This window comes from Protopterus annectens, chromosome 14.part0, assembly GCF_019279795.1.
Source record: "Protopterus annectens isolate FY-2018-M chromosome 14.part0, PAN1.0, whole genome shotgun sequence".
Lineage (NCBI taxonomy): Eukaryota > Metazoa > Chordata > Ceratodontiformes > Protopteridae > Protopterus > Protopterus annectens.
Genome location: NC_056748.1, coordinates 263,452,756 through 263,477,248, shown reverse-complemented (window position 1 = coordinate 263,477,248; position 24,493 = coordinate 263,452,756). Strand labels below are relative to the sequence as shown.

At 43.4% G+C, this 24,493-nt stretch overlaps 1 protein-coding gene across 1 annotated transcript in view; it reads left to right on the top strand.

Moving 5' to 3' along the window:
* The window catches only part of CACUL1 (CDK2 associated cullin domain 1), a 921,069-nt gene extending 896,912 nt beyond the window's left edge, over positions 1–24,157 (top strand). Inside the window, exons 8-9 of the mRNA XM_044055972.1 lie at positions 23,412–23,455; positions 23,592–24,157. Of these exons, the coding sequence (XP_043911907.1) occupies positions 23,412–23,455; positions 23,592–23,632 (85 nt within the window). The 3' untranslated portion in view covers positions 23,633–24,157. The remainder of the gene's footprint in view (positions 1–23,411; positions 23,456–23,591) is intronic.
* The last annotated feature ends 336 nt before the right edge of the window (positions 24,158–24,493 follow it).

Here is a 24,493-nt window from a genome sequence, read left to right as displayed (position 1 = left end):
CCATTTGTGCAGCAGCTACTTGGGCCACGCCTCATACCTTTGTTTCTCATTACAAGTTGGATTTGGCCTCCAGAGATAGGGCCAGTTTTGGTTCCACAGTTCTCAAGAGTCTGTTCCATTGAGCCACCCGGGATACAGGTGCTAGGGACGCGGTCCCATCCAGCAAGAATGAAGGCGAGATTGACAACTTAACATTTAGAAGTTATGTACCTACCATAACGTTCCATGTTAGTTGTCTTCTCTCGCCTTCTTTCTTGCATCCCTCCCTCCTTCCCCCTGGCCTGGACAGATCTTGAAGAGTTCCTATTAGTTTGTTTCCTCTGGATCTTTGTTGTGAGGACTTCTTTAGGAAACTTTGTTCCTAATTTGGTTAGGATAACCTTTAGCAGGGTAAGTTAGCTGCCAAACGAGATCTGAGGTAGTTCCGCCTTGCATCATGGGATATAGGGTTGCCTCGAGCTGGTAAAAGGAGTTCTCGAGCTAAAGCAAGTGCCGAGTCGGAGCCGAGGATCGGCTCCGAACCCATCCAGCAAGAAAGAAGGCGAGAGAAGACAACTAACATGGAACGTTATGGTAGGTACATAACTTCTAATTTCATCAACTTGATGTACACAGACAGTTAAGGTTCTGTCTTCATAGAACCAAAGAGTTTAAGAGATCAGACCAATTATTTGTATCTTTTTCGGAGACAAGAAAAGGAATGCCAGTCTCCACGATAATGTTATCAAAATGGATTTCAAATTGCGTATCTTTTATTTACACTTCTAATGGCAAAGAACACCCATTTAAAATTAAAGCTCATTCCTCCAGATCTATATCCACATCTGCCACTTTTCAAGACAGAATTCCAATGGACAGTATATGTGCAGCAGCAACTTGGGCTACCCCTCATACCTTTATTACTCATTACAAATTGGACTTGGCCTCCAGGGGTAGAACCTCCTTTGGTTCCACGGTTCTTAGGAGTATATTCCTGTGAGCCACCCGAGAAAAAGGTGCTAGGGACGCTGTCCCATATGTAAGAATGAAGGCGAGATAGGACTACAGAACATAAAGAAGTTATGTCCTCACCTTAACTTTCCATGTTTGTAGTCCATTTCGCCCTTCATTCTTACGAACCCACCCACCTACCCCCGTCCATGTATCCTTGGAGGATCTAGAGACAAGATAGTGTACATCTTCCTTAGGGTTGGAGACCTTTAATCTTTGTTTTTCCTTGTTTAAATACTTTATTTCACTTTTATAGACAGCAGCAAACAAGATCTGGGGAATCGTACTAGTGAATTATGGGATACCTACCTTGCCACGAGCCAACTTAAGAGACTTCGAGCTTTGTAATTGGCCTAGTCAGGACTGAGGATCACCTCCGAACCCATATGTAAGAATGAAGGGCGAGATGGACTATAAACATGTAATGTTATGGTGAGCACATAACTTCTTTTTCTAGAAACTGGAGTCTACTGTCCTCAGTACCTGAGATTAGGAATATTATTGGTGATAAACCTAATTTTTCCTATAAAAACTGTAATAATTTGAAGACATGCCTGTATTATAAATACTTAGAATTGAAAGAGAATACACCAATCGAGTAGGGACGTTTCCGTGCCATAACTGCTCATGCTGTTCTGATATACTGTCTGATAATGAATTTATACACCCCTAACCAGGAAGAAGTATGTCTTTAAAGCATCAGCTACATGCAATACTAGCAACATTATCTATCTTGCCACCTTTGTAGAATGTGCTGCATTTTACATAGTTAAGTCCACACATAGGTTGAAGGATAGAATTATTGGGAATAAATCAGACATCAAGAGGAAGGTGAACACAAATGCACTAGCAAAACATCTTGAGGATGCTGTTTCCGTGCCATAACTGCTCATGCTGTTCTGATATACTGTCTGTCTGATAATGAATTTATACACCCCTAACCAGGAAGAAGTATGTCTTTAAAGCATCAGCTACATGCAGTACTAGCAACATTATCTACCTTGCTACCAGTGTAGAATGTGCTGCATTTTACATAGTTAAGTCCACACGTAGGTTGAAGGATAGAAGTATTGGGCATAAATCAGACATCAAGAGGAAGGTGAACACAAATGCACTAGCAAAACATCTTGAGGATGCTGGCTGTAAGCATAGATATAAATTCTATGTTATGAATGTTGTATATCCAATAAGGTGGTGATGTTAATAATGCTCTAGAGATAACAAGTATGAATGGATAACACTGCTTCAGGCAGATGTTAAATCTGGAGTTAATCCTAATACAAGTCTTAAACCAGTGTTGAAAAAGAAATGATTATAAGAAAATAGCTAGAATGAATTTTTAGATTTTTTTTATCTGCATATTTATTTTGTATTTTTTATGTTATGTATTCTTCATGCTATACACTGACACTCGAGATTTGTAAGGCTATACCTTTTAAGAAGAAATTTCTAGTTTAATGAGCTGTGTCGTGATTTTATACTGATAGTATTTAAATGAGGCTGAAAAATCTCTTTCATTGCACACTGAAGGATGCAAGTCTGAAAGCTTTCTGACCTTGTGATTTGGATTTATTAAAGTCTGTTTGGATTTTATTTCTATATGTCAGGTATTTCCTTTCACTGGACTTTTACTTCTATCCAGCTTTCACCCCAGGCTGATTGAATTGGATTTTAGAGTAATGGGAATGTTGTGTTGTTTATTGGTATACTGTCTATCACTTGTATTGCATGATGGATGCCTTGAGCATACACAGTTATTCTGATCAGTGACTACAGCAGTAGCACTTTATTATCCAGAAGAGTGTCGTTATGCTGTAGAATCTAAGATACCTGTATGAATAGTTTGAGATGTTACGCTTCACACCTGTAAATATGTTTGGATTGTATAACAGTACCAGTATTTTTTTTAATTAAAATGGGAGCAGTACAAAAAGACATGAATAAATGGCATATTTGTATGTTAAACAATGCAGAACCTTTAGAACCCTAAAGAGTGTTGTTTTGCTATTGGCCTGTGTGCTCGATTGAATGTTTTCAGCTTTTCTGTTTTGCTTTAAACTGCCTTCATTTCCATGGCCTAAAGATCATTTGCTACAAGTTGCTGCTACCGATTGTGATAATTTTCCACCCAATTTGGCTAAAATTCCAACCCCACAAGACCTGTGCTAAGTACATTATTGGTTCTTTCATAGTTTATTGTAATAGCTGTGCACCTTTCGGTAATTATTAGTAATTTAGTTGAGATTTGCTGTGGTTTAACTCTCGTAAGAGTAGAAAAAGAACTTAACTATTTCTAGACCTTTCTGGACCAGTTAGTCCACGCACTAACCAGGGGTGATGAAATCCTGGACATGGTCTTTACCAATGTGGGCAGCTCTGCTCCCCACAGATTGTATTTTCCTCTCTGGTCAGATTGGACCACAAGTCAGTCACATTCATTGTGAAACTGAAGCCTGAAGCCTTTCCCAATACCTTGGCATTCAGAAACTGTGAAGGCTAATTTAATGAAACTGAGTGATGACCTGAATAAATTGAAAAGCCCCCTCCACTTCAGTGATCTCTCTGCTTAATGCAGAATCCTTTAGTGCCAGTTTCTGTGTACATGTAAATAGTTGCATAGATGCATCTGTCCCTCTCAGATACAGACTCTCCATCCACTTAAAAAGCTCATCCCTGTCCATATTGAGGCGCAACTTGGATGTATGAATGGGTAATAGAACATTTTTCCCAAGACTGCTCCCTGTACCACAGATAGAGACAGATTCTAAAGGCTTTATCCCATTTGAGTCCCCTGAAATTATCTATGTTGACTCCAGTTATTCTCACTAGGGGTCATATATAATTATCGACCATGAACAGGGTAAAGCCAGTCTAACACCAAATGGGATAGTTTAATTCATACACCAAAAGGGAAGTTGGTTAGGCTTAAAATGGCCCATAAGGGCAGCTAACTTAGTACCTACCTTTGAACCTGTAAACCAGTTGAAAAAGCTTCAGGGGATATGGGGCAGAGCTTCTTGCAGGGCATACTCTTTAAGGATGTGAGAGTCTGTCTCTGTGGTCATCCCATTAAACACACCCTCCCCAGTGCTTTGCCAGGTATGAGCATGTAGAAAGTTCAAACCACCCCGATCACTCTATGAAGGAATACCCTCCTGCTCGACCCTTACCTTTGTGATGGGGAATTAATGGACCAGTTTACCAGGAAGGGGTTGATGAGCAACAGCAAGGGCAAAACACAAATATTCATGTTTGTACACTCGTTAATAGGTTACCTGAAGGTGATTACCTGTCTCATTATCAATAAATCTTTGCTGTACCTGGACAAAAGATTTTGACGAAGACTATAAAATTAAGATTGTTGTTGAGCACCCCATTACAACCTACTGACATGTTTTAATAAACATTTTTAGTACTGCTGTGACTGTGGTCTGTGGCAGGTGAGCATTTCTTTAAAGAATGTAGAGGCTTACACCTCAGAATCTTCCAACCACTTTTAAAAAACATGTACTGTCATTGATTTATAACTTACTTCAGAACTGTGTGCCATTGTACTACATTGTCGGTGAGTAAGGGATTGTGATGGTGATGATTCACAACATTTGTTGTCTCCAGCAGTTGCAAGCTTTTTCTCCCAGTGTTATTCTTGAGCATGTTTGTAATAGCACTTGTTCATTAAGAATGAAAAAAATCTCTTTGTTATTACTTAGGCAAGCTTTTTCACTGCAGCTGCTCTTGTTCACTAGAAGCCACTATCTGTGTGCTGTAGGGCTGCTTTCTGCCTTTGAGGCAGTATTAACTTATGCAGTTTTACATTGTTTTGAACACCCTCTTTACTCTCCTGCCTCTTATAAAAATAAATACTGTTACTTCTCTGTTTCTTGCGGTGTGTTAGAGACATCGTAGCATCATGAGATTAATTTTCCTTTTTTTTATTATTTATTTATTTAGTTAATTGTCTTTGTTGACCAGTAAAAATCTAACTGGGCAAAACTTATTTTCAGAGGAGGTCCTGGGAGAAAAGGTCCACATTTAGGTTACATATGATGTACATTTATAATTGCAGGATAAAACATCTCTACATGAACTTATTTACATGATTTTTAAGTATTTTTAAATATTTATTTTATGAAAGTATCATTTTAACACAAAAAGAGGGAAATTAATATAAATTGGCTAATGTTTGAATAGAGAAATAACATACAGTAACAATTTATGGCATGATGGCTGCAGGGAAAATATCTAACTGGAGTGTTTTTATGTTAACTAATAAAAAACAGACAAGTAGAATATAGCTTAAATGATAAAGATATGAAAGGAGAAGTTATGGAAATGAGCAGGAAGGTAAATAGACAGAGGTGGGATGTGAGAGAAGGACTTTAGTGAGTTTAGGAAATAAGTGCAGTATGAGGAGGAGTGATAAGGTACAAAAAGATTAGGAAGCAAAATGGCTGTAAGAGTTGGAGAAAAGTAGATCTGAGTAAAGCTAGCCAGGTGAGCAGAAGGAACAGAGCCAGCATTGGCACAAGTGCTGTTTAACCAAAGATCTCATGTTGTTCATCTTCTTTCCATTCATCACTGATGGGTTCAGTTCCGAGCCCTCGGAACCGAGTCGGCCTATTACCAAGCTCACGCCAGCCAGAAAAACTCTTGAGCTAAGTCTCTACCCAGAATGCCCTTCTCCCTGTTACCTCAGATCTTGATTTGCTGCGTAGCTGTAAAGCCGCGTTTCAGCCGAGCTCTCAGCTAAGTGAAATCTTTTTTGATATTTGTGTAAAAATTTTTGGATATCTTCAAATTTTACCAAACCTTTAGTATTGCTAGTATCTTTTCTTCGGTATAACCGTATTCTTTCCACTCTACCTGTTGTTACCGTTGGTAAACTTCAAGTACCATGGTTGGTACGGCCTTTTCCCTTACCCTTGTGGTATGTCTTCAGTACCATAGCTGGTATTGTTTTCTCTTGCTTAACCTGTTAGCTTTTATCTTTATTCAGGTGTTTTCCTTTCTTCTCTTGATACTGTGTATTGTTATATGGGTGATTTTCTTGTAATTGTTTTGAATGGAGTTGACTTCATTATTGTTGGATTATACAGTTGGTTGTGGTATCCTTTTTAACCAAGATGTTTGATACGAAGGGTATGTCAGGCTTTAAGCATTGTACTTATTGTAAGGGCAAGTTACCTAACAATGATTCACATGATGACTGTGTATACTGTTTGGGAGTGGCCCACCTTTCAGTGCAGCGTCCATGTGATATTTGTCAAAGCTTCAGCCAACGCACTCTTAATGAGCGCAAAATTAAACACATTCTGTAGGGGTTACTTAAGTCTCCCTTCTCATAGGCCATTTCTGAGATGGAGGTCTCAAACCCCTCCTAAGGACAAAAAGAGATCCCATTCTGTTCCTTCTTCACCATCGGGTGATCAGAGTAAACCTGGGAAATCTAAGGTCCGTAAGTTATTGTCGGAGCATAAATCTGCCTCTTCGGCTCCGACCGTCTCAAAACCATCGATACCGACACCTATTTTGGGACACATCCTGCCTTCAGCACCAATCATACATCTTAGTACGCCTATTTCAACTTCGGCACCTGTAGCAACTTAGGCTCAGGGCCCACCTTCAACTACGGCATCAGTTTCCATTTTGGAACCGACCGTTTCGGCTCCTAGTACCACTTCAGCACCAAGCGTTGTACTGACCTCAATGGATCTGACCCCTTTGCTTCCCATCTCAAAACTAGAGACTTCAGTGTCGGCAGATCTCGCACCACAGACGCGATACTCCTCCTCCGTAGACCTGTTTCTGGGCCAAGGGTATAGCCCATTTCTCGAATGTCCTGACTCACCGTCTGGAGTATCCACTAGATCCACCAGGAGCCTTTTGGAACACGACATGGTACATCTTGTGGACTAGCTGTTGGTAGCCAGGGGGATTCCCTCACTTTCTAAAACCCACCCACCTGCAGGACTTGGGTTGCCTTACCAACAGACTCCATCTTACACTCCTCCTTCGACCATCTCGGTTTCAAAGCTTTCTGCTCGGACATCCTTCTTGGAACCCATCACCTCGGCACCTACAGTGCATCTCACTCCGGCTCTGAGTTTGTCCCTTTGGTCTTCGGGATTGGGGGATGAGAGCGTTGGCCCTGGGTACGGTGCCGACTTTCTCCTCGGTTCCCTCCTCAGCACCAATGACTGCATCTGCGCCAATCGTGCTTCAGTCTCCATCCGTGGGGGCAGGTCCATTGGAGCAGGGTGTGACCCCGGTCCCGAGGTTGTCTTTCTCGGTTCCGGGCTCCCATCCCTTTTCGGGTGGGCCTGCCTTTCGCGCAATGAATAGGGCTCTTGCTTCTGGCAGGACTCCTTTGATGTCGGAACCCCCCAGTTTTCACCCACTGAGCTACAGCTGTTCATGGTACCCACTCTTCCGAGTCTTCCTCAGAGACTCCAACTGTGGAGCCCCCTCAAAAGAAGATGTGCAAGAGGAAGCAAGTGGACTTACCCGAGGAGTCCTTAACAGATAACACGGATTACGATGATGGTGAAGGGTCCCCACAGTCACCTCCTGATGTCTCCTTCGGAGGCATCCTGGAGATGTTAAAGCAGAGAGGTGATGGGAAGCCCACAAACCCTTCGTCTGAGGAGTCTGTGTTCCTGCAAGCTTTCTGTGCCCGGGCTTCTAACTCTTGGGTGACCCCGCCTTCCGACAAGCTCGTCGTGCAGGGCACGTGGAAGAACCCTGATTCCATTGAGGCAATCCCCCAGAAACCAGAAAAAATTTTTTCCCCTCCCGTGGAGAATCTGCACTGGTCCGAAGGGTTACCAGTTGATGCTATGGTAGTGGCGGTGGCCATGAAAAAGGACTTGACTGAGGAAAGTCCTGCTGTCCACCCACCCAGCAGGGAGTCCTGGGTGGTGGACAGACTTGGGAAGTGTGTTTTTGCATCAGGGACCTTTGCTATACACTCCCTGAATTATTTGGCACATTTTACAAGGCTCCAGAGGGACTTGATCTCTGAACTCTCTGGGACACTTGTAGGAAGTTGTCTGATGAGGTCAGGGACAAAGTGGCCTCACAGCTAGCAACCCTGGAATCAATATCCAACTCGTCCATGAGGTTGCTCTCACACGCGACCTAAGGGGAGGCTAGAGCAGAGATTTCAGGCATTGTTATGAGGCGTCTTGCCAGGATGCGCATCTCTGGTGTTTGGTGGATGAGGCCAGACATAGCTCCTCAGAGCTGCCCATTTCAACTCTCCCAGCCCACAGCCATTGTGACCATGGATGCTTCCCTGATCGGGTGGGGGGGCCTTTTCCAGGGCAAGACTGTCCAAGGCACATGGTCCACCTCAGGGGCCCACCTGCATATCAGTGTTCTGGAACTGAGAGCCGTACTGTTAGTGTTGCAGGCATTCCATTCAGCTCTCCCCTCTGGGACAATTGCAGTTCAATCAGACAATATGTCAGTGGTCTGGTACATCAACAAGCAAGGAGGAACCAAGTCCTACCCCCTGTGTGAAGAAGCCATGAGAATTTGGCAGTGGGCAGTAGCTTCCAACCGCTTTCTGATAGCAACGTATATCCTGCGGAGCTCCAACGTGATTGCAGACAAACTGAGCAGATGCATCCTCATGCCCAACAAGTGGTCCCTCAATCCTGAGGTGGCGTCTGTAATCTTCAGCCACTGGGGCCAGCCTTGCTGCAATATTTTTGCCTCCCTATCAAACACCAAGTGCAGCAGCTACTTCACCATACTTCCCTCGGAGGGAAAGTCACCGAGGGACGCTCTGATCCACGATTGGCCCACAGGACTTCTCTATGCCTATTATCCCATTCCTCTGATCCCACAATTTCTAAAGAAAGCTCTTCGGTTGAGATCCACGGTGATCCTCATAGCCCCATTCTGGCCTCGACAAGTTTGTTTCCCCTTTCTTCAGCCTCAGCTAGTATACCCACCGTGGATTTTGAACCCTCTACCAGATTTGATCACTCACCCCCAGGGGTTGAGCCACCCGAAGCTGTCCACTCTCGAGCTGACAGCTTGGTTTCTCCACATCCACTAGTCACCGGTCAAGCTAATCTCTCCTTACCTGTTCAAGACATCATTCTGGCCTCTCACGAACCATCCACCAGACAATTATATCAGGATAAATGGAAAAGGTTTTCCATTTGGTCCAAGGATAACATGGTAGACCCATATTCTGCTCCATTTACTGCAGTGCTTCGATATTTGGCTACATTTTTTGATAACGGAGCCTCTGCCTCTACAATACGAGTGCATCTAGCAGCAATTTCCAATTTTCACAATGGTATAGATGGCACCCCTCATCTCCTTATGCCTCTGCAAGGCTTTCCTCAAAGGGACCTTTCATCTCAGGCCTCCTCTCAGACAGCCTGTAGAACCATGGAACCTCACTTTAGTCCTCCAGTCTTTGACTCAAAAGCCCTTTGAGCCTGCTAAGTGTGACCTAAAGTTTTTGTCTTGGAAATCTTTGTTCCTGGTAGCCATTACCTCTGCCAGAAGAGTTTCGGAGCTGCAGGCATTGTGTATCAAGAGGCCCTACCTGGTCTTTCATAAAGACAGAGTGTCACTTTGGACGAACCCATCCTTTTTTCCCCAAAGTTGTTATTGAATTCTCTATTAACCAGTCCATCAATCTACCAGTGTTTTTTCTGAAGTTTGCCAATAGAGGAGAGTATTGCCTTCACACCTTAGACGTACATAAACAATTAAGGTTTTACCTAGACAGGACTAAACCTATCCATTAATCTGAACAGCTTTTCATCTCCTTTTCGGGACCCAGAATGGCAGAAGCTGTTTCCAAGGTTACATTATCAAGATGGCTAAGGGACTGCATGCGTGTCACCTATTCCCCTCCATAATGAATCCATGCCAAAAGATAAAGCCCACTCCACTAGATCTATCGCAGCTTCTATAGCCTTCCATTCCCGGGCATCCATGGATGATGTCTGTGCAGCAGCTACTTGGGCTAAGCCTCATACCTTTATCAGTCATTACAAATCGGACCTGGTCTCCAGGGGAGAGCTGCCTTCGGCTCGATGGTACTCAGGAATGTTCTTCCATAAGAGCCACCCATGGACCTCAAGGTAGCTTGGGATTCTGTCCCATCAGTGATGAATGGAAAGCAGATTAACAACATCAGATAAAGAAGTTGTCTTACTATAACATTCCATCTGTGTTGTTCATCTTCTTTCATTCATCACTTCCCACCCTACTTCCCCCTCCAAAGGCTCCTGGGGGATGCTTTGGGTCTAATTGGCACACTAGAATACTTGCGTAGAAGTGGTCTCTGCTTTACTTCCATTCTTAGCAAACTCGATCTGAGGTAACAAGGAGAAGGACATTCTGAGTATAGACTTAGTTCAAGATTTTTTTTGGCTGGCGCGAGAGGGCTCAGAACCAAACCCATCAGTGATGAATGAAAGAAGATGAACAACACAAATGGAACGTTATGGTAAGACATAACTTCTTTTTTTGAAACTGTTTACATTTTTCTGTCTGTTTTAACCGTGTGGGGATTTTCATTCTGGAGTTTTGACACATAATGAGACTAGAGGGAGTCTTCAGCAGTATTGAATGTCTTAATGATACATAACAGAAGTTTATTGCTAGATCGAAGTTCTGTAGTGGGTAAGTAGTACAGTAGAGTGTTTTGTAATGCTGGGTATTTGTCTGAAAAGTACAATAGGTTTGGAGAGCTACTAGTTGTGAGTATGTCAACTAGTTTGGGAGTTAAGCCAGTTTGTTTTAATGCAAGGCCGTGCTATGTTTTATAAGGTTGGTTGGTTGGTTGAAAATTTAGCTGTTTTGTAGTAACAGGAGGCTATTTTTTTCCAAACACGTTTATTGAATTATCACTTGTGGCATAGGCAAATTTACATTCATATTAAAATAATCAAACTATATTAACTTGAACATTGTACTTCACATATATTGATATATATCATATAACCTAAGCAATATTACATAAATTGTTCAATTCCTGCCTTTTTTTAAACAAGAAACATCTTTATTAAACCATAACTTACTACGTAGACAGTCATACTTTTATATAAATGAAAACAAACCACACCGACACAATCCTAGTCGCAAACATTTAGGTTCATAGGTTCATACTAGGCTATCTGCCCTAGGGCATTTATAAGCCTAGCCAGAGTCTGTTTGGCTTTCGCCACCCATTTTAAATTAATTTTGCTATGCCTTTTTTTGAGGTTAGTATACTGTGCCTCTGTCTAACAGTGACACAGAAGTGATAGCCGGGGTAAACCTACGATCTCCCATCCACTCATCAAGATTCCTCTTGAAGAGAGTCAATGTGGGACTCTGCCTAACCTGGACTGGGATTTTATTCCAGAGTGAAGGGAGCCTCTGGGTTATGAATCTGTCCCTCCAGCATGTCCTATTTATTTCAGTGCTGAGGTTCAAGTCTCTCGAGCATGTAGCTCGATGGGATTTGGATTTTCTGAGGTGCAGCATGTCCATTAATTCCGGGTTGGACATGGCTTTATACGTCAGGCACAGATCGCCTCTGAGCAGGTGGTATGCCACTGAGTAGAGCTGGAGTTTCTTTAACCGGGCAGCATATGGCATCTGTTTGAGCCCTTTGATCCTCTTGGTGAGGTACTTTTGGGGTCTTTCCAGTTGCTGCAGGTGTCTGGTAAGGTACATCCCAAAAGGGGCATTGTACTCAATTATGGGCCTGATGAGGGATGAGTAAAGAGGTACGATGATCTAGATGTGAATCCCTTCATGATTAGGTGGGCTATATAAAATGTTTTTCTAACCACTTTGGCCACGTGGTTGTCAAATGAGAGATTGCTATCAACTTGGGTCCCCAGGTCCCTAATGACTTCTTCTGTACTTAATGGATTACCACCTATGTGGTAATTTGTGGGCACTTTGTTTTTGCCAAAGGAGATGACTATACACTTTTTGGCGTTTAGCTTGAGGCCATGGCTCTGGCACCAGTTGTCTGTTTCTATGAGGCCCTTTTGGAGGATGCTTGTGTCGGCTGGAGAGTTGATTATGGTGCCCAGTTTGCAGTCATCTGCGAACTTGGTCAGCCACAGTCCTTCCCTGTTGGCCTGTACCGAGAAATATATACCGAACAAGAGAGGTCCCAGGACTGAGCCTTGTGGGATGCCACTTGTAACTGGTTTGGAGTCTGACATGGCTCCAGCAATTCTAACCATGTGGGTTCTATCCTTGAGCCAGTTTGCAACCCATCTAGTGACATAGGGGTTTATATTTAAGCTGGTGAGCTTATCTATAATGCCAGTGGGTATTGTATCGAAGGCTTTTGCGAGGTCCAGGTAGGCTGTGTGGACCACCTTCCCCTCATCAATGGCCTTGGTGACTGTTTCAAAGAAATCGACCAGGTTTAAGAGGCAGGATCTGCCCTTAACAAAGCCAAACTGGGTAGGATCCAGTGTCTGTAGGTCTCCAATATCTTTATTTATGAGGTCCATGATGATCCTTTCCATAGCTTTGCAGACCAAGCTAGTCAGGCTTATGGGGTAATAGTTTCCAGGATCTGTTGAGGCACCACCTTTGTGGAGAGGGACCACTGTTGCTGTACCCAACTCTTTCGGTACATATCCTGTAGTAAGGCTAAGGTTGAACAGTAGTTTTATGTTTGGGTTTAGCTCTTCTTGGAGTTCATGTAGGACGCAGCCCAGGACACCATCTGGTCCCATTGATGCTGTGTTTTTGCTTTGGAGAGGGCGGCTCTTACCTGAGCATCTGAGATGTCAGGGGGGCAGCACTCTGTTGGGATAGATATTTGCCCTTTTGGTGGGGAGAGGGGGGAGAAGTTTGCGCTGAACCTGTCAGCTAGGATGTTGGCAATGTATGTGGGTTCGGTGTATTTTTTGTCATTTTGGACTAATTCTGAGCATATCTGGGAATTCCCACCCAGGTTCCTAACATAACTAAAGTGATTATCCTTAGTGTCCTGTGCAATTTTTCTCTCGAAGCTGGCCTTAGACGATTTTATGAGTGCCCGTAGTTTTTTGCTAATACTGATCAGAGATGCCTTCCCTTTTTGGGATTTTGCTCTGTCATGTAGTAGCTTCCTCCTTCTATTGTATAGTTTGTTTATGGCTGGGGTCCACCAGACAGGACGTCTGCCTTTGGAGGGTTTTAAATCATAAACCATACTTTGACACACACCCAGATGCAAACATTGTATATCACTTATAATTAACCTAATCCTTCTCACTCAAACATGACATAGCTCAATTAAGTCCTGCCGCCTTTTAGAGCTCCTTCTTCCCTTGTATGTATTGTTCCCACAATTCCCATTTTTTTTCCCTATGTAATTTGCTCCTACCCATTCTAAAGGTCTGAATTCCAGTTGTTTTATCTCTGATGCTTTAGTCACTACTTCCAATATAGTTGATTTATATTTTGAGTTCCATTTTCTAGTAATTGCAGGAGGCCAGATGTTCTTCGTGTTTCACTGTTGTAGTCATCACATTTGGGTTATCCCTGCCAGGGTAGCCCTCGGCTGGCCCAAATACCAGAGACTTAGTATTTCTGTGTCGGTTGATGTTGCTTGAGGACTGACGTCAGGTCGTCAGTGGTATAAAGGAAGGCAGCCGACCCCATTACATCAGTCTTTCTTGCCGTGGAGCCTGAAGCAGAAGCAGTTCACACGGGTGTGGTCGGCCGCTACCCGAGTTTTCGTTTCCGAATTGAAGTTGAAGTCTTCGAAAGCTAAGTACCCCATTGGGGATCCTTTTTACTTGCACTAACCAATGTCAGAAAAAGTTAATAATTGTCTCGCCTGTGGAAAGCAAATAGCACACCGGGACTACCACTCTTACTGCGTCACTTGTCTAGGCCCAGACCACGACGTTCCTCATTGTCGCTTCTGTGCTCTGCTTAACACCAGAACTATTCGTCGTCAGGCCCTTATTGTAGCCAGATATTTCCGTTTACAGTCTTCGAATTCCAATATGGCTTCGGTAAGCCATCCAACAGCAGATCTTTCGAAAAAGCATAAAGATAAAGACAGAGAAAGACCGCACAGGACCATACCTTCTGACGACACTTCCGTTAAGCTAGTTGTCAGTCCTCTGGAGCTCGGGCGCTTTCACAGCCCCTGATGCTCGATTCAGTTAATTCACTGGCCACTGCTGAGACCCTTTTGGAGTCCGGTATGCCATAGAACTCTTCTTCGACTAAGGATCCTGTGGTCGTCTCTACCTTGGATGGGTCCAGAGCCGTTGTGCAGATACCGGCTTTCCGAGGAAGTCCTTCGCAACACCGAATCTCAACATAAGCCGATGCCTTCTTTCGCAACTACTATTCTTTCAAAAACAACCACGTTCCCTAGGCCCAGGGGTCGAACCACACTCAAGAAACTGACTACCCATTCTCAGACGCCTGCTCCCTTGCCTCAGTCTCAAATGCTTAAAATGGCAGAAGACCTTATCATGCTGATTAGGGGAAGCCAAGCCATTCCCTCAAAAAGGAAAAGATACCTGTCTCCAGTAGTTTTGTCTGAACAAGAGTCAGATGAATCTGACTATGATGACATGCAGCCCCTCTCCACATATGAGGATTCTGATGCAGAGGAATCCATACTTTCTGCCTCTTTCCCAGAGGATTTTTCCTTTGGGGAAACCCTGCATACCTTAAGGGAGCATTTCCAATGGTTGAGTCAAGAACTACCCTCAGTCTAAAAAGAGACTCTGAGAGTTCCTGGACCTTCCACAAAACAGACCCTTAGCCATCCCCCAGTTCTGGATGTGGTAGATGTTTTCCTTGAATCCAGCCAGACGCCCTCCCTCCTGCTCCCAGAAAACCAGACAGGTATTACAGAGTGCCTGACTCACACAAATATTTCTTTAAAAATCCAACAGCTGACCCTGAAGTCATTTCTCAAGGGCCAAAAGGGATTAAAGTGGCTTCAGCTAAGAATCCCACCCCCTCAGACAGGGATTCCCGTGCACTGGACAGATGGGGTAAAAAAGTATACACCTCAGCTACTCTTGCTATCAAGGCACTAAATTGTCAGTTCCGTATGCTTAAATATCAGCAACATACCTTGGAACTCCTTAAAGAAAAAATGTCCTCCTTTCTTGCATGGGTAGATCCTAAAGATTTACAAGACTTAATGCATTCTGCAAGTCAAGTAACTAAACACACTTTGCACTGTGATTTTGATGCCCTAGAAGCTTTTTGCAGGGCAGCAGTCACTGGATCTGTCATTAGAAGACATGTATGGCTTAAGGAACAACCCCTGCCAAACCATGTCAAATCAAAATTGTTGGATGCACACTTGCACAAAGATAACTTATTTGGCACTAAAGCAGAAGAAGTCTTAAAAATGTGGAAGAAAAAGCAAAATCTATGCAGACAGTTAAGATTTCTTAGAGGTCCAGCCCCCTAGGTTCAGCAGGCATTTTCCCTCCAAACACTGTTCCTTTCCTACTCTGAGTAAACAGGCCCAGCCTAGGCCCCGTGGAAGCAGACATCCCCAACAGCAGCCCCAGGGGTTGCAGAGATCTAAGCAGTGGACTTCCTCCACTTCAAAACCAGGGAGTTCTAAGCCATAACCTTATGGTAAGAACTCGCAATGACTCACCTCCTCCCAGCTTCGCCTCTGCCCAAAATCATATACCCCTAGGAGGAAAACTCTCCTTTCACTCAAGCACCTGGGCCACCATTACCAAGAACAAATGGGTTCTGAACTTTGTGTCTCAGGGCTACACATTCTCCTTCCACGTCCTTCCAACCCCAAAAGGGTTCCCAGATCTACCACCAAATCAGTGGACAGAGGCTCAAAAGCAAGTTCATTCCCTGCTCTCCTTGGGGGCAGTAGAGCACATTCCTGCAGAGCAGATAGGCCAAGGTTTTTACTCCAGACTTTTTCTGGTGCCCAGAAAAGAGGGCACCTGGCGCCCCACCCTCAATTTATCCATTCTAAACACCTTCCTTGTGATCCCAAAATTCAAATTGCTCACCCTCCAGCAGCTGCTACCCATGCTGTCCAAGGATTCTTGTCTAGCTACTCTGGACCTAAAAGAGGCCTACCTCCACATTCTTATCAGGGAGTCCTGCAGAAAAAAATCTCCACTTCAGGGCAGGATCTCAACACTTTCAATTCTCTGCGCTTCCCTTTGGCTTTTCTACTGCTCCTAGAGTTTTCACAAAATGCCTGGCTCTGGCCATTGCCTTTTGCAGACAAAGAAATATATAAATTTATCCTTACTTAGATGACAGCCGTATTCAGGCAGACAGCCAGGAAAAGCTGCTCAAAGAATTGGCCTTTGTGTACCCTAGGGAGGTTAATAGGTTTTTGACAATCAACAAAAAGAAATCCAAACAGGTACCCACCCAAAAGATAATTTTCCTAGGAGCAAGTCTGGACACAGCTTCCCAGATGGCATGCCTTACACCAGAGAAAAAAATTTTCCTGGCAGCTTACTTCTCTCAACTGGCCACCAGGCCCCAGCTTTCTGCAAGGAAAATCCTGCAAGCCCTGGGGTTCATGGCATCTTGCATACTCCTCATCCCATATGCCAGACTGCATATGAGGAAACTTCAGTGAATCCTAAAGAGCCTTTGGTGTCAACACTCTCAAGATCTTGAAACTCTTCTACCTATTATTCCTTGCCTGAGGAAGGAATTTCTTTGGTGGGCAACAGCCTGCAACCACAACAATAGACTGCCCTTCTCCCCATGGCAACAGCCTGCAACCACAACAAGGGACTGCCCTTCTCCCCACACCCTGCTGCCCAGACGCTCACCACAAATGCATCAGACTACAGTTGGGGTGCTCACCTGGACGGCAGGTGCATACAGGGTCAGTGGAGCCCACAGCAAATCCCCCTGCACATCAATCAAAAAGAGATGATGACTGTGCAGCAGGCTTTGATAGTTTTCATTCCCCTTCTCTCTCCATGGGTTCTCCTGATCAAAACAGACAACACCAGTGTGATGTGGTACATCAGCAAGCAAGGAAGGACTCACTCCTACCCGCTGTGCAGACTGGCCATGACCCTTTGGCTCACAGCCTCTTCCATGCAACTGCACCTGCTAGCAAAATACCTACCAGGTTCTCTCAACTCCCTGGCAGACCAATTAAGCAGAAAGCTTTTGGACCCACACGAGTGGCAACTCAACAGAAGCACCTTCTTCCTAATAACTCAGAAATGGTGAACCCCGGAGGATGACCCCTTTGCCTCGCACACAAACCATCAGCTCAGCAAATTCTGCTCCAGGGAGCATCACTGCATGGCTTGGAAAGTGGATGCCCTGTCCTTCCCCTGGGTAAACCTATCGGTCTATCCTTTCCCCCCCAAACTCTCATCCCTAGGGTACTGCTCAGAATAAGGGAGGAAAAACCAAGGACCATTCTCATAGCTCCAGACTGGCCCAGACAGCACTGGTACCCCAAACTGCGTAGCCTGTCCCCACTGCTTCCATTGAATCTTCCTCAGATTCCAAACCTCCTAACCCAGAGGGAAGGGCAGTTCATGCACCCCCAATTGCAAACACTCAGTTTGGCAGCTTGGCTTATTCCCTAACCCCTGACCAATCTGCCAGCCTCAGTAAACAGATTCTGGATGTTATCCGAGAAGCCAGCTGCTCTAGCACCAGAAAGTCTTATGCAGATAAATGGAAAAGGTTCTGCACCTGGATCCAGGCTAAGGGGGGGGGGCAATACTGCACAGCCCTCCATCCCTCTCATCCTGGATTATTTAGCTGACCTACTACACAGTGGTCTCTCCTTCTTCTCTGTAAAAATTAATGCCTCTGCTATTTCTGCTCATTTCCCCACTGAGCAGCCTCTTTTCTCACAATCTCTGATTAAACAGTTCCTCAGAGGGTCTAGCAACTTGTGGCCCCCCAGAAGGGCACCGACACCAACTTGGGACCATAACTTTTTCTTGGAAAAGCTCACCGTGCCTCCTTTTGAACCAGCTTCTGGAGAGAGAAAATTTCTCTCATGGAAGACAGCCTTCCTCCTGGCCATCATTTCAGCCAGAAGAGTCTCTGAGCTGCAAGCACTCATGGCTGTGGAACCCTTCATTATCTTCCATGCAGATGGGGTATCCCTCAGAACTAATCCATCCTTCATGCCTAAGGTAGTATCCAGTATGGCACTCATCCAGTCCATTCATTTGCCCACCTTCTTTCCTAAACCCCAAAACAAGGGGGAAAGGATTCTGCATGTGCACAGACAGCTCAGATTCTATATGGACAGGACTCAATCCTTAAGAAAGTCTGATCAATTACTGGTTAGCTTTGCTTCAGGGGCAGAACTCATTTCCAAATAGATAGCAAACTGCATCCATTTCTGCTACAAGCGGCATGGCAAGCCTCCCCCTCGAGGAGGTCAGAACACACTCCACCAGAGCAGCATCCACCTCTGCAGCTTTCCTCATATGAGGCCCCACCAGGGACATCCTGGAGGCTGCCAACTGGACATCTGTTCACACTTTTACCAAGCATTACCACCTACCTCTCTTCTCCAAATCTAGGGCAGGGTTTACCTCTGCAGTCTTGCAGGATATCCTAGCCAGCCCCTAGCTTCCTGGACTGCCTCCACCCATTTCCTCAGCTTTGGGAATCTACCCAAATGTAATGACTGCAACAGTGAAACACGAAGAACATAGTACAGTTGTGTACACTTACCATAAATGTAGATGTTAGAGTGTCTTCACTGTTGCAGTCCTGGTTTTCATCCCTCCATCCCCCTTTCTCTTTTTGTTACCTTTCTTTCTTGTTGTTCTCCTTTCCTTACAAAGGACATATTGGTATTTGTCTTCCAGTAGTGGGGTTCTTCCCAGAACCTGGCTTCCCATTTTGGGGGCTCCTGACAGGTTAGTGGAAGAAAAACTGATGTAATGGCATCTGCTGCCTTCCTTTATACCACTGACGACCTGACGTCAGTCCTCAAGCGACAGCAACCAACGCAGAAATACTAAGTCTCTGGTATTTGGGCCAGCTGAGGGCTACCCTGGCAGGGATAACCCAAATGTGATGACTGCAACAGTGAAGACACTCAAACATCAACATTTGTGGTAAGTGTACACAACTTACTTTTTCTTTCATACGTAATGTTAATATTTGTAAGAATAGGGAAGGCACATGATAGAGAAGGAAGTAGGTAAGTTGCTGTGAAGGTAATCCTTGCATGATCTGTCAGTTAGTGTTTAGCCCTGTAGAGGGGATCCAAGTTTTTGGTGAGTTTTCTTAATGGAATGTAGCATGTGGTGATGAAATTTGAGGTTGTCATCTGTCATGACTCCACATAGTTTAGTTTGATTTATGATTTCTATTTTTTGTGTTACTACTTGAGGTAATATGAAATTTTCTGGTTAAGGTGGTGGTGTGGAGTAAATAGCATAAATTTATATTTGGGCAGTAAGCAGCAAGTTAGAATTTTTAGCCATATTTCAATGTCAGTGAAAGATTATTGAGTGATTTCTTGTAATTTTATGCATGGGGCAGAGCAGATAAGGACTGAATCATTGGCATATTTCGTGAGAATTTTTTGTTGGGTGAAGTGCCATTTGCTTCTTCACTTTGTATTGCTTTGATGACATGGTCAGAATTGGCTTCTTTAACACACAAGTAAGTTGGAAGCAGACTCTCGTCTCAATATAACTGTTGATCCATGTCTCCTAAATTGGATTACATTTAACTGTACGGAGTTGCATTTGATTCTGCAGATGCTGTTAGCTGTCTTCAGTGAATATAAAGCTTGATACAGCAAGCAGTTGAGTATGTGTGACTGCTTTTATGTTAAACTCTTACAAAGCTTTGAATTATGTGTGTTATTCTGTGTGACATGATGTTTGTAAAGGAAAGTTGCAGCTGCAGTTATAATGTCACTCTGTTACCTTTTAGTGGTAGCCAGTTGGTCACATAGTACTGTACCCACCGTTACTAAAAAGATAACATTTTCTTTCGTGACCTAGATTGAGTGTACCACACACATTAAGGCACCTTCACACAGCTGTGGTGCAGTGAGTTACTACTATCTTACTAAAATTATATTTTATGAAGGAAAACATGACTTGTGTTATTAAAGCATTTTCCCCCCGGGAGGGTTGCTTTTTGGTTGTTAAAGCAAATACTTTTGCTCATTGTGTTTAATAGTCAGTGTTGTGATGCAGAAGGAGTGTCTTCACTTATGTAGTTAGTGGCCCAGCTTTGATTAGAAAGTCCTGGTGCCGGAAGACAAACCAGAAATTCCGAAAAATTGATGTGGTTAGAGACCAATTGTTATCTCTAGTGGTGCAGGTTGTGACCTGATATGCTGCCTGGCAGCCCTCCCAGCATTGCTTGAAGTTGCAGGAATGCAGACAGATAGGCATCCCACTGGAGTGCTACTAGCAGATATCCACAGCTGAGTATACATAGGGAAATGTGCATGCTGTATGCATTAACATTGTTTTACACCATGTGCTGAGAGTGAGGACAGTGCTTAGGTATAACAAGGCAGTGAACAGAGGAATCTCCCTAGAGGGCCTTATGTCTGGGTAGGGGGTATTTTATTTTAAATAACTGGCATGTCTAATGGACAAAACTTGGCTAGAAATTTAAGGCAGACGAGAGGAATGAATGTCTGATGTGGTTTAATACAAGGAGTACTCTTATTTGCAGTACAGCAATGCCATTTCAGCATCTTTAGGTAGTAGTAACGTTTATTAAGGCACATTGTGAAATTTCTTGATATTAGTATTTATTGTACTAAGATACTCAAGACATTTGGCATTTATTCTTTTATGTTATAGAAGTTGAGAGGAGAACATTTGAATACTGGGCTCCCCAACCCAGGTGCTTTTTCTTGTCATTTCCTACTGACCATCATCTTTCTCATTACATGATATAAGTATTTGTTCACGGTAAATAGCTGATGATGTGAAGCCTTTATCCAGGCATGCAATGGTGTTTCACTTTGCTTTGTCCTTAGTTGCCCCACACAGGAGCCTGTTATGCATGGATCCCACAATGACAGGCACTTTTCTACATGGAAGTCAGAGTACTGCTGCTGTGTGCAGACATCCTCATTACTGCATGCTTTAGATCCCTTTTGCCACTGCTTGTCAGTCACACAGTGAATCAGGCTGCCTCCCTCCCTGTCCTGTTATTGGTGAACCGCCATCGTCTTGTCATTTGCACTCTCTCCAGCTGTCTCCAAGTTGCAAGTCAGTCTTGGGTTAGTGTTAGGGTTTGATTCGGTTATCTGATCTGGAATTTTTGTTTTATTGTAGTTCATTTTCTGATATAACTTAATAGTATGGCGTAGCATTTTGCGGGAATCTTTTGTATAATTTGCTAGCTGTTGGCTTCATTATAGTGGGTGCTTAATTTAAGTAAAATAACTTAAAATGTGTTGTTCTTTTATCAGCTATAATAAGAATGTGTAGTCTTGATTAAAGTACTGCATTGTTGGTTTTATTTACGTTTGGTTTTACTTCAAAGGTGAAGGTATACCGTAGTATTCCCATTGACAGTACTTTCCTTGTGTATAAATTTAGTGTTGAATTTAATGCTGTTTTATTTGTGGATGTTGTGTTTTGTAGGCAGTAAGTAAGGGGGGCAGACCTAGGTTTTCATCTGCATTATAATTAAATGCAAATGCCATGTGCTAATTAAAAAGGAGAGTTGAAAAGAAGAAATAAAGGAAAGAAAGAGCTGACATGTCTGGAATCAGAAAGAGAGATGGTTGGAGGCAAACAGTTAAGTACTACTTTACAAAGAGTGGTATTTAGATCCTTGTTATGCATTGCCAGAGACAGTGACCCAGATTAAGTCTCCTGAGCTGTGGACGAGGGTAAGGTGGTCCACACAGCTTATCTGGACCTCGCCAAGGCCTTCAACACCGTCCCTCACTCTGGAATCATAGATAAACTTACTTAGCTGGGCATAAATCCCTACGTCACTCGATGGGTTGCCAACTGGCTTACTGACAGAACCCAGACTATAAAAGTAGCCAACTCCAAATCCAGCTCCAGACGGGTGACAAGTGGAGTACGTCAGGGTTCAGTCCTGGGATCTCTCTTGTTTGACATCTACTTCTCTGAAGTACAGACCAACACTAAGGGACTCTGGCTAACAAAGTTCGCAGGTGACTGCAAACCGGGAGCCATTATTGAATCCCCAAATTATGTGGATATTCTACAAAAGGGCCTTACAGAAACAGATGCTTGGTGCCAGAGCCATGGGCTCAAGCTTAATGTCAAGAAATGTATAGTCGTCCCCTTTGAGAAAAAACATGTACCCATGAATTGCCACATAGGTGGCAGTACACTAAACACCGAAAGTGTGATGAGAGACTTAGGGACACAGGTGGACAGTGGTCTCACCTTCGATAACCACATCGCCACAACAGTCAGGAAATCCTTCTATGTGGCACACCTTTCACTAAGGACTTTTCATCCAGAAAAAAATAGGTCATTGCCCCACTGTCTCATCCCTCATTAGACCCATTATAGAGTACAACGCCCTGTTTGGTGTGTACCTCACAAGACATCTGTAACAGCTGGAAAGGCCGCAGAAATACCTCACTAAAAGAATTACAGGCCTAAAGCAGATGCCCTATGCTGACCATCTAAAATAAAACTCCAGCTGTACTCTGTAGCATATCGTCTACTCAGAGGTGAATTCTGCTTAACATACAAGGCCATGTCAAACCCTGAGCTGTTGGACATGCTCCACTTCAAGAAATTCCAGTCCCTCAGAGCCACACGCTCCAGGGATCTAAACCTTGTCATCACAATGAAGAAAACATGCTGGAGGGATAGGTTCCTGACCCAGAGACTCCCCATACTCTGGAATAGACTGCCCATACATGTCAAGCAGAGTGCCTCCTTGGCGCTCTTCAAAAGGAACCTTGATGATTGGATGGGAGATAGGAAATTCGCCTTAGAGATCACGTCAGTCACCCTGTTAGACAGGGGTCCAGGGAAGTAAATATTGTGGGAAGAAATATCCAGGGAATTGTTATGGCTAGGCTTATATAGGCCCTAGGGCCGATAGCCTAATACCAACCTATGAACCTATAAAAACGCTTGAGAGAGAGCAAAGAAAGATGGCGTGGCAACTGCAGTACAAGCAATGGTCTTCTCCATCTAGCTGTTCATGTTAGTCGGGAAAATGGAAAAGCTCAAGAGAAATATGAAGAATCCCCACCCTTTTTATTTTGCCTAAACATCATGTGGAAGTTTTTAAGAGGGATCCAAGTTTAATGTTTGCAATAAAAAAAAGTCACATCAGTAACACAGCATGTTACTTTTTTGTAGTTACATGAATGATCTCAGGTAGAATGCACGGATCTTGAAGCTGAGATTCTGATTTTCCATTCTGTGTCTTGTCTTTCTCTGTCAGTTGAATGAGTAACCTATTAACTATTTTCTCTTTTTGTCTTTCAGAGGTAATCAGTCCCGCAAGAGAGCCGGAGAAGAGATAGTTAATAGTAAGTCACTTTAAACTTGGGTATTGTTGAAGTTGTATTTCAGGTAATATAAACATCATCAGTTGTTTCTGGCTTTGCTATTATTGAAGTTAAGCCACAGTCATAACACTTAATGCAGTATGTCTGTTTCATATAGATGGATCTTCTGGAATTATAGGCCCCAGAGGATACAGATAATGAAGATAGACTGTTACAGGAAAAAAGGGTTCTAGTATGTAAGGAACATACGTATGAAGATGGGAGACGTTTTACTGAATAACACTGGAGCACAGAAACCCAGACAGATGATTTTGTACTAAGAGGGACGTGGACTTCAGCAAGTTCAACAATCAAGCTGCTAACTGAATTAAGAAGATGGAGTCTGGAAAATAAAGAAGGAAAACAAATGTTTATTTGACCCACGTGGGTTTGACTTTTTACAGACTTTTTCAATGCTTCATTAGATGACAGGCACACCTGATGAACTGCTAACAGACATGTGAAATCAACAGCTTCCTCAAGAATACCTTCCAGAAAGATAGTCTTACTTTCATTTTGTCTGCTGGATTTTTTGTGAAGCAATTGCTACTTCATCTCTAGTATTTACATAACAGATGTTCATCCGTTATTGCTGGTACTTTGCTTCTGGATAAAACACAAAATAGACAGTAAAATCTTGCACTTGTTGATTTCATATTGCAAAATAAAAGTATTTGTTTCTTATGAAAGATCTTTTTATTCCCTTTCACTTTCCGCTATTTTGTCAGGCAAAGATGTTTGTTTAAAATACTCTGCTTTGGAGTTCAGCCTGTCTCATGTATGTGGTACTGTGTTAAGATAGTCATTTTGCCATAGTAAAATTATATTTCTGAAAAGTCTAATTTGTGTAAGAATTTAATGCCTGCATACAAAGCAACAGAAAAAATGCGTGCAGACTTACAAAAGCATTTCACTTTAGCTTCCAGGATCAGTAGTGAGACACCCTTTGTTGATGTTCATAGTGTTACCCTGCTGCAGTCATCACACTTGGGTTATCCTGCCATCAGGCGGTCCCGCAGT